Source organism: Drosophila mauritiana, chromosome 2L (assembly GCF_004382145.1).
Source record: "Drosophila mauritiana strain mau12 chromosome 2L, ASM438214v1, whole genome shotgun sequence".
NCBI lineage: Eukaryota > Metazoa > Arthropoda > Insecta > Diptera > Drosophilidae > Drosophila > Drosophila mauritiana.
Genome location: NC_046667.1, coordinates 2842475 through 2859122, shown reverse-complemented (window position 1 = coordinate 2859122; position 16648 = coordinate 2842475). Strand labels below are relative to the sequence as shown.

The 16648-nt window shown below is 41.7% G+C and overlaps 1 protein-coding gene across 1 annotated transcript in view; it reads right to left on the bottom strand.

The window, feature by feature from the left end:
* The window catches only part of LOC117135272 (AF4/FMR2 family member 4), a 59362-nt gene extending 47588 nt beyond the window's left edge, over positions 1-11774 (bottom strand). The window contains exon 1 of the mRNA XM_033295435.1: positions 11642-11774. Coding sequence (XP_033151326.1) covers positions 11642-11676 — 35 coding nt within the window. The 5' untranslated portion in view covers positions 11677-11774. The remainder of the gene's footprint in view (positions 1-11641) is intronic.
* Between the last annotated feature and the right edge of the window lie 4874 nt (positions 11775-16648).

Sequence of the window (16648 nt, the reverse complement as noted above, 5' to 3'; positions counted from 1 at the left end):
CCCTTTCCCTTTTCGAGTAACTGTTGCTATTTCACTTGGGATGCAGCTGCAGTCACAGTCGCCGTCTGCAGTAGAGTTTTGCACTTTGTTTGTTGTTTATGTTGATGCTGCAATTGCAATTTGCATAGCCTTTTACGTCATTCAGGTGAGTCTGTGGGAATGCATGTCTGTGTAGGCCCCAGTTGGTGGAACAGGGGAATGGCAAAGGGGACAAAGTTTAAGGGACAGGAAATAGCTAAATCAGTTGCTCGTAAAGAAATGCTCAGGTTTAAGCCTCAGACAATCTATTTAAAGTGTCGTAGGCCAGAGCTCTATCGCAGATAGTTTATCTCTTAAGCTCCCAAAGTGTAATAATTACAACTGCTTTATTTATAAGCCAGGAAGAACCCTCGAAGAAAAGTATAATTTATATTAGAGCCTTTCTACATTCATATGCCACAAGGTGTGAGCAAAACAGAAGACGGTCGGGTATTAGTTTTCTTGCGAATTTCATACTCCACTGACGATCCGATGTGGGTGCCCCACATGCCCTCCAAGGGGCGGGCTCCCTTCTCTGCCGACCTAACCAATTTGCCGATTCTTTATTGACACGTGTGCCAGCTTGGGCGCCAAAAGGGGGTGTGTCACGCGTGGGAGTCGACGAAGCAGCAGGTGAACCAGGTGAAACAGGTGAACCAGGTGAGCAGCTGGGCAGTGAGAGGTGAGAGGGAGCCAAGGAGGAGGAGGTTCGGTCGGGACTCACGTTCCTCACATCTCTCTCGCAGCATTTCTGTCTGGTGTGTGCAGCAAGGACTTTGGCATTTTATTAAATTACGTGACTCGGAATCCAGCTCCTTGCTGCTCCCACTACACTCAGACAAATGGGCATGCAATTCATATTTTATAACTTAAAAACGGTTAAGCCTGAAAAGCACTTGTAGTTTTTCACTTTTACTTGCAAAGTTTCAATTTATCTTTTCCACAAATATCTTTTCCAGTGCAGTCATGTGCTGCGTGTTGTGTGTTGCGGGGGAAGCAACGAAAGGGGCTAAATTTGTTACTTCGAGTTTGGAACCGCGCGCGCGTTGAAAAGAAATGAAAATGTGTTAAGGTTTCGGTTAGTTCGGAGGAGCATGTGCCCACGGGGCGGATGAAATCGACGTTTGCCAGGCAAATTTATTGCCAAAACACCATGGACGCAGTCAGTTTTTTGAAGATAAAAATATATGAAATATTAGCATTTTGTGCTATTGAAATAAATTCTTAATTGTAATAAATTTGCTAGCCCTTTGTATATTACAATTTATGAGCACGAAAAACAACTGTGATGCCCACTGTACGCAGTGAGTGCAAGTGGAAGTTTGGTTCGATGTGCTGCTGTCTTCGCACGCTTGTCATAATTCGATTGGAAGTATAAATGAAAAATTGGCAAACTAATATGTGATTGCTCGCAGTTATCGATAACAAATTGAGTTGACTTGATTTACGGCCCTGTATTTTTCGGTGAAACACTTACAGACGTGCTGAGATTTGATGGAATATGTGTGCCAAATATGCTTTAGTGAGCATACTAACCTACAATTTGGGTATCCAAAGGGACGAAATGTTCACTTTAATGTTAAACAAATTCAGCAATCTTATCGCCGGTCATTATGAAACTCCGCTATCGGATTGCACTTAAATTTCCACTTCCCATGCAATAACCAAGCTGGGCAAATACAATCCGCGCAATTCAGATAGCGAAGGCAACAAACAGAGAGCGAAATAAAAAACAAACCGCAGCAGCGAAAACGTGCAAAAATGCCCAAGAATAATGCAAAGAATCACAATTTCCATAACAATGCGATCGCACAGCTCGCTGCTCGCTCGGCCGTCTTATCAAGTGGCAACTTATCGGACATCTATACAGTAAAGTGTGGAGTAAGTGCCGCCCGAATGCGTATCTCTGTGACCTCTCGCTGTCTCTGTCTCGCCTAGCAGACGCTCTCCCGCTCGCTCCGCTATCAGGCAGATGAAACGTGATGGCAGCAAGCCCTCAAATCGGCGAAAAAAAATAATAATAAAAAAAAAAGATTATTAACTTGGTTAACCTTGAATGGCATGTGAGAGTTGCTACCTAATTCTAGTTGCTCAGCTGCTCAGTAAAAACGCATGGGGCAAAAGCATTAGCAACTTGATTATGGCGGTAATGGCGGCTCGGGCCAAGTTAAGAAGTTTGCTGGCGAAAGTAGTTTGTGTGTGATGAAAGCCAATTAAGTATGCGACGTGTGGTATCAACACTCTCTCGCTCTCTGTCTATCGCTCTCTCTCTCTCTCTCTCTCTTGGCAATTGATTCGACTGAAATTATCAATTGATGCTAAAGTGCAGCGATAAGAGCCGGGTTACTCGTGATTAGCAAATAAGTTTACTTAGGCAACTGCCGCCAATCGCCAATCTTATCTGGCAAAACAGTGTGCTTTATTTATGTGTGGGCGTATTATTGTTGAACTTAAAAATGAACGCGCCAAGCCGAAAATCGCTTGAGAAAGCACCGGCAAATAGAAGTTTAAAATAGAATTGCACAAATCGGTTGGCCATTATACGACCATATAACGGCGCTATGGGAAATTATTTATAAACCTCGAGGGGGTTGGGTTTATTTTGTTTGCCAGCAGCAGACAACAATGAAATTGAAATTGGTTTATAAACTATTCCAAGCACAAAATGAATCATTCAACGCACTAGTTGAACACGAACGATAATCAAAGTGATGTATTCGAATTAGTTTCACGGCAAATTGCATTTATATAAAAGAAGGAAAGGAAAGAATCTTGTATCTCCTCTTCTATCCATCCATTTCAATCTCGCTCTGCAATTCTCTGGGCCATTCTCACCTAAGTTTCTATCTATTTTCTGATGCCGCGTGAGCTGCCTTGTCGATGTTTATTTTTAAAATAGCCGCCGCGCGCATTCACACAACAAACTTGTAGCTAAAATTACTTTTTTTTTCATGATTGTTATTCTTGTTGCCGCCTGCTTTTCATTTGCGTTAAGTGGGTGGTCAGAAAATACGGCAAACAAAACGCCACCGCCATCGTCTATCTGGATTTTGCGGAATTTTCCCGGAATCGGAATGGCATTGAATCGGAATACATATATATATTCTCTGAAAAAAAAAAGCAAATGCAAATCGGAACTAACCGATGAGCAAGGACATTTGTGGCACCCCTTTGGAGATCTCAAATTGATTGGTTGGCCTGCTCATCGATGGGTTTATAATTCTGATGCTGAAAGTGGGTATGCTACTTCCACAGAAATGATTGAACTGCACTTGTAAAACCAGTAAGACTAAAGTAGGAAAAGCGGAAAAACTAAAACGCATGCAACACACACTGCAGATTCCGGCCAATATAAAAGTTTTTCCCTTGGTGGCAAAGGCATTTCGCTTGGCCACTTGCCGTGCTGGCAGATTAGGAATGTGTGGGCGGTTGTTTGGGTTGTCTGCGCTGGGCGACGACTTGCCACGCCCCCTCATCCATCACCCACCGCCCAACGGCCCCCTTCAGTAAACCCCTTTTTCTTTCTAGCGCGTGTGTCGACATGCATGGCACATGCATTGACACGTTTTTCGCATTGTTGTTGCCGCAATGACGACGTCATCGTAGTTGTCGTCTTCTTGGTCTTTGGATCTTTGTCAGTGATTGAAGTTTCTGCATGCAAATGAAGTGTTAATCAGCAATGTTGGGCCTGCATCCAAGCGTATGGCTGTGTGTGTGTGTGTAAAAGGGAGCAGCACTTTCATCTGACTTCATTTTCTTCACATCCCAGCTTAATAAGGACTTTACAATGATAAAAAGGATTTTTGCTTAGAGTTTCCAAGTTTCAAAAAGAAGAAAATGCTTTAGTTGCGCTGTAGGGATTAATAGGATAAGATTGCTGATTTTGCACTGTTTTTCCTACCAAATTATTATTCGCCAGAAGTCATTGAAAATACTGGGAAATTCCTAATTGAAAAGGGTTAGTTCATTTCTATTAGCCCAAATGTCCTGCGTGTTATGATTATTCCGGGAATAATAATGGAGTAAGTTATGATGATTGCCAGAATTTCCCACAACAACTGGTGAAAGCGGTTACTTTGGGCTGACTGACTGACTGACTGACTAACCCTCTTCATTCACAGTCGCACCCGTCTCTTTCGCACATCCTCCAGCCGTCTCTGTCACGCAACTGGGGCAACTCGGTGCGATTTCTCAGTGGAATTCAGGGGGTTCGGTTCGTTGGTCTGTCGGTTTGTTCGACTCATTTTTCTTGTTTTGTATTTACGAGAATGGAAATGGAAATGGCAATGGGAATGGAAATGTCTAACCCTTGCCGGTGGCGACAAACATCTCCACTCAATGAATTTTCATTTTCATAAGCGAAATGTGGGCTTGTTTCAGCTTCAAGTCAAAGTGAGTTGTTTATCAGGGCTCCTCTATTAATTGACTATTTATTACTATATATTGCATATGTACATTACAGATAGTTTCAGCTAATATGGTTTCTCTACACTCCCTCACAACCTTTTGGAAAGCCATTTACACCGCATAACACTTCAAACTTACAGCACATGCATAATTATAAACAACACTTGTCGTATTGTTTAAGCGCACATTTCCACAATTACTTTTTATACACACGCCCAAGGGTTCCACAAAGTTAATCTCCTGCGGCGGGGAATCCCCCTGTTCGATAGGCAATCGATAAACATTTACGACGAGCAAACGTCTCGAATAATGTTCAGCTAAAAGCTACAACAAACAATAGAATAAACAAGGAAAGACGGGGAAAAAGGGAAAACGAGTAAAAGCGAAAAGTACTACACATGGTGGTGTGGCCAAAGCAGAGTGTTTTTTTTTTAATTCACACCAAATACTTGCCATCCTTCTTCTTCAATTGAAAGCGATATATATTTGAAAATCATAGCGTGTAAACATTCCGATTCTAATTAGTTTTGGTTCAAACGAATCAAAATAGCGAGTTAACCCCCCTGCAAATGCAGACTCAACGGACCAATTTTAATCTAATTTTGAGAGAACTAATAAGCTTAGTTCACACAGCCACTGGAATATCCACTTCATTGTAATCCATAGTTGCCATCGCAGCTCGCACGTTGAGGCATTTTCCCAGTGTTTACAAAATGCCAAGGCAGCGTGGGTGCGAGCGTGAGGGTTGGCGGCGAGTGGCAGCGGAAGAGGAGCATTACATTGTAATCCGAAAGTACCAATACCAACTCGCTGCCATATGCGGACACACAGATACGCACGCACACACGCGCACGGCGGGAGGAAACGCACATTGAGACAGTTTATCGATCGTTAAGCAAGCAACAACAAAATGTTTGAGAGCGAGAGGGCGCTACAAGTAAAAAGCACTTACTCATACAAATGCACTTAAATAATAAATAGATACACGGCGAGAAGTGCCTGGCTATTAGCAAGACCATAGGCCTATAGTAATTGGTACAAGCAAATTATCTTATAATTTCCTTTGGAAATTATCTTTAGCTTGAGTCGTCTCTTAGTTTTTTCTTCCAGTGCAAGCACACTCGCATTAATAGTGCACAAATATTCCAGGCTGGCAAAGCGTTGCATAAATATTTTAGCTTGCTTTTTGCTCAGTTGCTGAATGTCGAGCAAAATGTCATATTAACACCTAATTATGGTGAACGTGTGAGGCGGGCAAAAGCGTACAAGAGGTGGGAGGTGGGTGGGCGAAAGTGGGGGTGCCGACACCACCCACCCAAGTGATTTTGTTCCACAAGCGACTAACTGTTGTGCTGTGTGTGTTTGTGTGCATGACGCTGGAAAAACCCCACGAAAATGGCAGAAGCAACAAACCAACTAAATCGAGAACAACAAAAAGTGGCAAGCGGCAAAACGGAAATAAATATGAAATGAAGAAGACGAATAAAACTGGTGAAAAGAAACACTTTTCGTTCGTCTGCCATATCACAATCAGAAACATTTTCTCTCAAAAAGAAACCGAATTTCGTGAGAAACTACAGCGAGAAGCAAGAGCGGGGAAAATATCTCTTTTTTTTTGCCACAAAGCATCTTCAGAATTTCATTGAAATTGGATTCTCATAAACTGGATGTGCACAACTATCCAGCGATACCCACGTTCCTATATATTTTGCATTACTATACTTTCGATCAATTTATGGCGCAGAGCACGTTCCTCAGGTCAGCGAGAGATGTTGCTGAAAATCCAAGAAGCGAGACGACTTCCCTGCCAATGCAAACACTCATTAAAAAGTCCTTCAGCAAAGCTTCAGGTTACAATTTTAAACCACAACTTAAGACCTCCATGTCTCACCACCGGAAGTGGCAAGGAAACGGAGTGACTGGTTGGGCAGAGGGGAGGGAAAAAGGGAGAAGGGGAAGAGCGTAGCTGGAAGCGTCCAGTTTAGCGCATTAAGTCCTGGGCTTTCCCCACTCGCCCCTCCTCGATATTCCTTGCCCGCTGCTGCTTGTCAATATTAATAACGACGAAACAAAGTCAACTGCAAATAAATGGCAAATAAGTTTTTGTTTTTGTTTTTATTCGCCGACGCAACAAAAACCACCAAGGACACCCAACGCCCCATTTCTTGGGAAAGCAAAACAAAAGGAAAAAAAAAGAAACTTGCAGGCTAACGGGAAATCCTCCCCTGTGTGAGCGGAAAAGTGCAACTTATTTACTGCTTCCTGGGATGGCCGCCATCCATGTGGGGTGGCTGGGTGGTTTGCTTTGGATTGGTTTTGGCCCAAGGAGGGGCGGCACTGGACTGGAGCATCAAGAACTAGCCAGGCGGAGGACATATGCCACCCCCCTTCAAGGACGGAGCGTAAGGATACTCTTTCAGCGAGTCTAAATATACATTTTATTATGTCAAGGCATTGTTTACTCAAAATGTTGCTCCATTTACTACATAAGGTACTAAGTACTCTAGGGGTTCAATTCTCCATATTGCCCAGTTGGTCTTAAACTAACTAGAAAAAGGATGGAATATAACAATAACCATAAATAACTGGCAACAACCAGATGAAGTGTAACATTTAATCATCCTTCGAGTCTTAAGAAACTGACTCATTGCCCAGGAACGCACATCTCAAGTTTTTTATTACAGAACGTCGGAATAACCACTCATCAGAAATGAACCAAGTAAGCGTATATTAAGACAAAGCCTTAAAGCCACAACTAGGCGCTCCTAACTCTCTGAATATATCCAATCCCCGGCTAGAAGGGTATAAATCAACAAACAGAGGAAGCCGACGAGGCGGAGGAAGACCCAAGACGGTGTTCCACAGTTCCAGTAGTGGTTCTTCTGTCTTCAGTTCGCCAGTTATCGCGGGTTTCTGGCTTAAAGTGGCGGCACTTGTGCGTGAAATGTGCGAAATCGAAGGAACTGAGGGGGGGGAGGGGGTGCTTGTGAGATGGGGAGTGGTGCTGGAGCCACAATGCAGTGCGACATGCACGGACATCGCCAAGGCAACAACTACGTACTGCAGTTAAGCCCCACTCCCAACTGCTGACCTGACCTCCTGCCCGTCCACGATGGGCGTCCTTCAGCTTAACTGCAACTGACTGATGGGCGTGGCGCGGTGTGCAACAGTTAATCATTGAGGGGGCGACACTGGGGAGGCAGGGGGTCACATCTCGGATGGCAAGGCCGTGGGAGTGGCTACTCGGCAAGGTGTGCTATCGCATTTGGCGCTTATGAACTTAAAGTAATGACTTAAAGGCTGCTATCCTATAACGCATGGCAATTAAGTTAGTTCCTCTTAATGGGAAGTGTGTTATTCGTCGTCTCTCGATAATCCCAATCCAATTATAAAAGCTGAAATCAAAATTAGTGCATACTTTTCACTTAGTTCGAAGCTGGAGTACAGGGATCACTAGGCAACCGCAGCGTTTGTTGTCCACCATATTGTTTAATTGGTTTCTCCCAGAGGTTCAGTCTGTGCTTCGATTCAGGTGGGTTGCCCTTCACTGTCCATGCAAACATACATGCCAATGCCAATCACCCCCGCCCCGCACAACACGTGTCAATTGTGGCTCAGATTCGCTAGCTGTTTTTCCCAGCTCTTTTGCTTTTGTTCTGCGTTTGGGCTTCAAGCACAAGCTTCGGGTCATTAAATAAAGCGACGGCCAATGTGCACAAACACACACACAGATGCACACAAACATATACGTATGTATGCATGTATGTACATACAAGCGTAAACAGTCGGAGGACGAAGGACTCGTGTGGAAAACCCCTTGTAAAAAGTACGAAGCGAATTATTTGCAAACAAAAGTGCGAGCAGGGGAAGTGATTTACTTTATCGATAGACATAAAACAATTTGGCTGCCTCTCAATGACAGTTCTCGGTCCTCGTCCTTGTCCTCAAACTCGTCCTTCTCCTCTCCTCCTCGCCTCCTGCACTTCCACTTCCACCCTAACATCTGTCATTTGTGTGTGTGCGCACATATCTTGCTTCGATTCGCTTTGTTTGCTTTGGTTTGCTTGAATTTTATAAGGTATAAAAATCGAAACTTTGGAAGGGTAGTTGCCCCAAACTTCGATATATCAAATATATTTCATGAGTCGAAAGAGTATGATCTGTTATTTCTGTATTTTTAATCCCATAACTTGCAAGATGCAAAATATTTTATTTTCAGTGATTTGCTGCAAGGGGTTATACTTTTTTTTTGTTTTGCCATGTTTGCTTTTCTTTCCAACAACTACCTTCTATTTACCACTTTTCCGCAGCGAATGAAAACAGGACTACCCTGCACCACTTCCTTCCTGCTTCTGCCCAGATACAATACTACTGAATCCCGGTTGTCCTGGCTCCAAACTGTTGCTGATTTATGGCCTGACATAAGATGGAGCACCCTTGGGGGTGGAGGGGCCAAGTTGGATGACTGTTTAGTTTGCATGTTGCCGCTCCTTTACCCTGCCCCTAGCCCCCACCCCCTCCCCCTTCCGCATTCGGTGTGCCTTTGCAGCATTAAAATGACATAATAAAATGTATAATTTCAACATAAAAAACCAAATCCCCCGAGAGATTCCTGGCTTCTGGCATCCAGCGCACACACATTCTCCACTTTGATTGCCGACTACACGTGAGGCATATCAATTAGGTGTGTGGGTCAATAGTTTAAGTGGGCCAATGCGATTGAGGTGAAAGGGCAAGGTGGCCCACTCTGATGATTCACAGTTGGCAGCGTCGCCAAAAAAAAGGATTATATTTCGGGCTTTTGAGTGGTCATTTTGAATCAGACCGATGAGACCAGTAAAAGGTTTCGCATTAAATATATAAATGTGCCATAATTATTATGACTAACTTCTAAACTAGTTTTACGTATCCATTAGCCAGTTTTTCTTGAAAATCAGTTAGGGAATGTCAACTCAATAGTGGATTAAGTCACCTCTGAATCTTGCATAATCCATCGAGCAATCCGCATAAGTGGGATTCTTGAGCAGACCCTTTAATACATATATCCAATAGATATATATGTATATATGAACTTATTCCCACTCCTTTGGCAAGCACTTAGCTATTCATAACTGGCACACACAACCAGACAAATTTTAATAATTCAACTCTATAATGTGGACGCAACGGAGCAAATTCGCTTTTTGGCCAATGCCAAAGGCGGCGAATGATAGAAAGTCGGCCAAAGAGGGGGCGACCGAAATGCAATAGAATGCGGGCAGCCAAGTGGGTGGTGGTTGGACGGGACTGCGTTGGGTGGCGTTGGGTTGGTTTGAGTTGGGTTCTGGAAACCCGCAAAAACCCAAAACTTGTGCGCGTGTATGGCGGAGTGCCACACATAGGGTGTAGCAGCACATTTTCCCGGCAAGGTGGGAAAACCAGGGCAGGAGGAGGAGGCGGACACAAAGTGCAGTCGAGATGGTGGGTAAAAGGGGTGCTGAACGGGGGTAAACCGCGCTCTAGGCACACATTAAAATTTCAATTTTGGAGAAATTAAAATTTTATCAGTTTGTTGAGAGTGTCGCACACGTTTCGTTCGCTCGTTGTTTCTGAGTTCTAGGTTCGCAAACCGGCAAACTGGATACAAAACTAATATGCAGACAGCCAAAGTCATAAAGTAACCGAAACGTTCATATTTCTAATTGGCTTTAATTTATTTCTATAAGATCCAAAACTATGATGTTCTGTAAAATGCACCCTTTTTGCATTCAACTTCTTGCGCCTGGCAAATTTTCGGGCATCAAATGAGGGCTCAAGAGTTTTGAGGAAGCTCTAAAGCTCAACTTAAGAAGACCCCGTCCCGCCCTTCGCGACGAGGAAGTGGTCTAAAGAAATCTGTTATGGTTAAACTTTCGCATGAAAAAAAAGTGCCAAGTTTTCGACAAATTGCAGCGAAAAGTGCACAATGGTTTAGCCATGGGGAAACAGTGCGTGGCGACGCCGGCAAAATGTACAACAAAACCGAAAACCGAAAAACGAAACACGAGGCAAAGAGGAAAGGGGAGAACTAACTAGCAGGAGCGTTCTGGGGCAATTTTCCGACTTTGGGATACACTGTGCTCAGTTCTAAAGAGTTGCAAATCCAACGTTTCGAATCCGTTTCACTTTCAAGATACTTTTGTATCTCACACTGTGATCAGTTATGTAGTAGAGCTGTAAATAGGGATGCTTGGGTTTTTCCACAAGGGTTGTCACTTTCTACACCCATTTGTATCCAAAAGATACATTTTTCTTAATTGTTATTTTAATTACAGTTGAGTGCCTTGAAGGGATTTTACTGCCCTCTCAGATTGGAATACTAACAATTGCCACATACCCTTTTCCAATCCCAGGGAAAAACGAGCATGAAAACTTAGATTTTTCCACTTTCCTTCAAGGTGGGACAACAGACGGCGGCGGATGGCTGAAAATGGGGGCGGTGGGTGGCCTTTCAGCCAACCGTCTGAGTTGGCGGAAAAGAGCAGGCCAAGAAAACCCGCAAAACTTGGCAGCGCTCTCTCGCTCTGTTTATTGCATGGCGCTAAAAGCAACTGGGGACCGCTTTTTCCTCTCCTTTTTCAGCTTATTTTTTGGTGCGACTGCTCTTTATACGTATCTATTATATGGATGTGCTGCTTGTGCCCGTGCTTGTTTGTTTGTTAGTTTGTTTGTTTGTCAGTCAGTCAGTTTGTTTGGCTGGTTGTTTGTCCGCCTGTGTGTGTGCGTGTGCGCGCAGTAAATGTGGGCGTACAATTTTCAATTATACATTTTAGTGGCCGCCGCAGCTCATTGACAATAAAAAATGAGAAAACGGGGAAAGAACCCAGAACCGGAAAGAAAACGGTTCGCTTCGCAGAAATGAGAAAAGTTTTTAACAGATCCGATTCGATGTCGTGTGCGTAGCATTTGCTTTATTGTCACCGACGGACAATGGCGAAATGTCCACAGATTAAGCCCGCAATTGATTGGGCCCTAAACCTATTGGGTTCATTTTTCGAAGTATGTATCTGTCCCCTTTAATCCCCTAATTTGACCCTTTTTCCGAACGTTGACTATCTATGTTGACAGCCCCAAAAAAAATTATGATACAAAAACCTTAAGGTAGAATACATCCATTAACTTGGCGCCTTTACATAAGCATTATGATATTGAATTAATATGGTTATTATGACATGAATTGTCAACTAAATAAACTTACCGTGGCTTAGTTAGTTTTTTCATATGTATATCCATATGGGGATCCGGATCCAAATCGTTGCTGGTGCTGCTGCTGCAAGTGTTGGTTGCCTCATAGAAGGGGATCCCTCCGCCCTAAGTGGGCGTTTAGTTAATCCAAGGCCGCTGGACTTCGTTGCAGCGAGAACTGCGTATCCTTTAGTTTGCCCCACTTGAGGATGATATCCGACTCCTTGGGGATTTTCTGTGCACTTTTCCTGTGGCGGGATGCTTAAGTGGGCGATGGATCCTGGGCACCGCATTAGTTGTTGTTTTATTTGTTGTTGATATTGGCAGGTTGTTAGCGTTGTTTGAATTTGAATTTTTAACGTTTAACAATGTACAGAGTTATTATTGATAATATTGCTCGATTCGCTGTTTGTTGAGGTTGTTGTTGTTCTACATAGTTTTTATTATTTTTAATCTTGATTTGGTTGTGTGGTGTTGTTGCTGTAGTTGTTGATGTTGTTGTTAATTAAGCACTTGGGGCGCATATATAAAATCTATTATTCATTACTTAGGCCTATGAATAATAGTATGATTTAAGTTAAATATTGGAAATTTCGTATAATTCTCATTATAATATTTAGAATAACTTGTTGCTATTTGCACTTGATTTTTTGTTTTTCTCCAATATTCGTATGTTTTCTTTATGCTTGTCCATTTACCGATAAAGTAAATCTCTTAAAGTAATTGCGTTGGTTGATTTTGAAGCTGCTTAAGTTTGCGGATTGTAAAAATTGTTGATTTACTTGATGGATGTAAGAAATATATATCTATATATTATGTGCTATGTATGTTAGTATCGCTTGGCTACATTAAGATTTGATTGCACCGTTAGCATATAACGCACTTTTTCCACGATTCCGTATCGTTCATTCGCTTCCCGTGTGGGTTTCACATTTTATAATTCCAATTCCCTTCGACCGATGTTGTATATGTATATATGTATGTATGTAAGTGCTATGGCTGTGTATATGCATATGTATATAATGCGTGTATATATAATAACTATTGGAAGGCGTACTTTATAGGCTTGCTAAGTTCTGCTCAAAATTTTTACGCGACTTTGTTAAAGCTAATGGCTACGATTTCGTTAATGCAAGTGTTTTTAAACTTTGTTTGCTTTCTTTACTAGATGTTGAACTTTTTTCTTTCGGGTTTTAATTATATTATGTATTATTGCTTGTATTTGAGGCGAATTTTAATGATAACGTTGGCTGTAAATGTGAAAGTAGTTCTTTAAGTTCTATTATCAGTACTATAACGATATACTTTTAAAATGTGTCAATCGGTTCGCCATGTTGTTTTGTTAATTGATTTATTTAACCTAGAATGTTAATTTTAGATTTGGTTTCGATGGCAGATTGGAATCTTCCAAAAAAAAACCCCCTTTACGGGAAACATTCTTCCAGCTGCAACAACAAAATGCCGCAAAAGAAAACCAAAAGCAAGGACACACACACATACATCCGCACAGATATTCACTCTTCTCTCTCCCTCTCTTTTGCTCTCCCTGCAACAGCTGTTGATCGCAATTGCAGCACACACAAACTCACGTACACATTCTGATGCACTTATCTCATATGCACATACAAATGTTGATGGAAGAGCAGCAGGTGTTAAATATAAAATCAAAATGTAGCGTATATAATGTCATAAAGACGCCAGATGAGCGAGAAAATTATCGCAATGTATCTGCTCTGCTTCGTTGCTGTTTTTGAAGTTGCTACTTCGGCTACCACATTCATTCATTCATTAGTTGTTGTTGTTGTTAATTTTATTCGAAGAGCGCACAAGCAAAGGGCAACGCACCGCAACAACAAAAATTTTCCTTTCCATTTTGGCGTTGCTTTTGCCTAACAACAACAACGAATAAGAAGGTGAAGAAGAAGACGGCAGTTCCGTTAGCAAAGCAAAGAGAGCGACAGAGTGAGTGAGTGCGATCGAGAGCGAGTGAGAGAGCAAGAAAATCACACGGTCCAGGTCCAAGTGTGCCGTTTGAAAAATTGACAATAAAAAATGCGCATTTCACTTTTTTCGCGCTCTCTTCTGCTTGAAGTCTCTTCTGTTCCGTTTTCGAGCTGTTTGTTGTTGTTCTCGATGTTTGCGAAAACAAATTTGTTGTTGTATTTGTATTTGATCTGTTGATTTCCATTTGATATGCATTGGAAATTTCGCCTCCGAGCTAGCGAGCGAGCGAGCGAGACAAAGCGATGGGAGGGATGGGTTGGAAAGGGGGACGGTGGCACATGTGCTTCGTTTCGTTTAAGAATTTACACTCTTCACTTCTTTGAACTTACGTTTTCGAATAACATTTGATTTAGATTACATTGATTTAGATTTGATTTTGCTTTTGCCTTTGCCTTAGCTACTTGCTATTGCCTTTTCTTTTTGCTTTTGCCTTTGAACTTTGCACACAGAAAAAACATGGATTGCACACACACACACTTCTTTGAAATGAATATATTTCAGATGGCAAGCACTTTCATTGAAATTCGATTGCAGATATTCGGTTGGGCGGCGCGATTTGTATTTTCTATATTTTTTACAAATTTATTTTGCTGTTTTCGCTCACATTTTTTACACGGCGCGACGACGGCGCCGATTTTCGTGTTCGACCGGCTGCGAAATCCAAAAAGTACTACATCTTTACCGTTATTATTCGACGATTCGCTCGCCTTCAACCGCATGCAACTCGAACTCGTACTGAGAGAGCCGTCAAACGCCATCGAACCGCTATGTCAAACATTTTGCCGACTGTCAGTGCGAGCAGACAGTTAACATTAATGTTAGCGCAATGTAGACCTAACAGTGCCAAAGATCGTCTTTAATTTTGTTGTTAATTGATTATGCAAATTATAGTTAAATATTTAATTAAATTGTAACGAAAACTGAGTCGTGAATGAATTTCTCGAAAGAGAGAGAGGAAAAGGAGGAATGCTTATTGGAATTTGAATTCGAAACCGTGCAAATAACAAAAGAAAAAATGCTCTCCTCGGCTATTTCTTCTTCTTTCTTTGTTGGTAAATACCTTTTGTTTGGTAATTCGACTCCATGAATCAATTTTAATGACGTCGACACTTCATATTAATAACAAAAGCAAATGAAAGTGAGACTGGAGATGTTATAGCAAACATTAAATCGTAGAATTATTTGGATCATTTAACAAAAAAATTGAAAATGCTTGACCTCCCAACTTTTAACAGAGGAGTTCAATAAATAACGCGAGAGGTAAATTATTTTTTCATTGAAGACTCTTCTATTAAACTGTTTGTTTAGGAAAATGCTTTAGAATTTTCCCATTTCGTGTTGTCCTTTTATGTTGTCATTTCTTAGGAAGAACGCAATCTCATTTTCTTCGTAGTCTTCTTTTAACATACATATGTAAGTACTTGCATACATGGCTAGTTGTGTACGTGATTAAAGTCATATTTCTAATTCGAAGTACAAAAGCAATTAAAAACTCCAATTATATATTTCGATATTATCAATATAAACATAGAATCATATAGGTTTTAAACTTCATAATACATTGTTTAGAAAGAAGAAAATGGAGTAATCAATGTTAACATTAAGAGAAATCCGATATGGCATTTTCGCTTTATTCTGACGACATTGGGCATATTTATTTCATCAGTTGGCGAAGAATCTCTGGGTTAGCTTACAAACACAATATATTTAAGTTTGTCAGGTTTTTATTCAATGGCTGTGCGAATGGACGTGGACTATTGGAATGTCGGCTTTCAAACAAATAACAATTGTTCTTATCAGAATTGCTTGAGGTGTGTGTGCGTGTGACTCTCTCTCTCCACATCCTCTTTATATCATTCGCATTCTACTTGTTAAGTGTCCTTTCTCCCATTTTTTACTTGGAGTATACAAGTATTGGCATTTTTCTGCGTTTCAGCTATTCTTTTTAAGGCAAACACCTAAATAATTGATAAAAACAAAAAGCTAGCAAACCCAAACACACACACACACGCACGCACACAGCGACGGAGAGAGCGCATGAGAGAGGAATTGTCCGTCTGGCATTTTGACGTTTATTACTTTGCCTTTATTGTTGTTGCTGCTGCCTTTGCGTTGCCTCTTTTTTTGTTGCCTTTGCGCGCGAATTCGCTGCGCATAGCAAATTAAAATTAAAAGTTTGCGAGAGCAAGAGAGTGCAACAAAAAAGCAGGGAAAAAATATCAAAATTAATTTCTTTTCGGCGTGGCGGGAGAGAGAAGGACAGAGCGGAGAGAGAGGGAGAGCGAACAAAAAAGAGAGGAAGAGCGCGCGACATGACGAACTTTTGACACATTTTGTTTATAACAATTGTCTGCTTTTTGCACTTACCTCTTTTTCGTTTACTTCAATTGCTCCTCTCTGCTGGTGACTACAACTTAATATTGTTTTGTGTGCGAAATCAGAAATGCCAGTTTAAACATTATTTAACACAAATACGTTTACGCACACTAGCATACATGCTGTAGTAATTTGTTGTTGTTGCTGTGCTGTTGGTGGTGGTGGCGATGGTGATAAAGCCTTGCCGTTTCAGACGATTTCTGGTCTCCTCGCATTAAATATGTTTAGTTTCCATTACTGTTTGTTGTTGTGATTGTTGTTATGTGGTGTATTAATAAAAAACGTACGCGAACTGCAGTCAAAGTCACTCACACACACAATCACGCACGCACACACTGGCATACGGCATACGGCACACACAAACGCACGCACGCACACACACAGCAACTAGTAATTCTGCTGTGCGAAAGAGACAACATGAGAGCGCTTACGAAAAAAAATGTTTGTGTAAGTTTCCCCGAAAACGCGATTTCATCCGGAAAATGCACTGCGCTCGCATTTCGGCGCCGCCGCGTTGGCCATTTAATCACTTTATAAGGTTCCGTTTCGATTACATTGTTTTTAGCTGGGGTTTTTAACCGAAATTTAGTTGCGTGTTTTGTGTTGGTGCAGAGAGAGCAGGAAAATACACATATCGTTA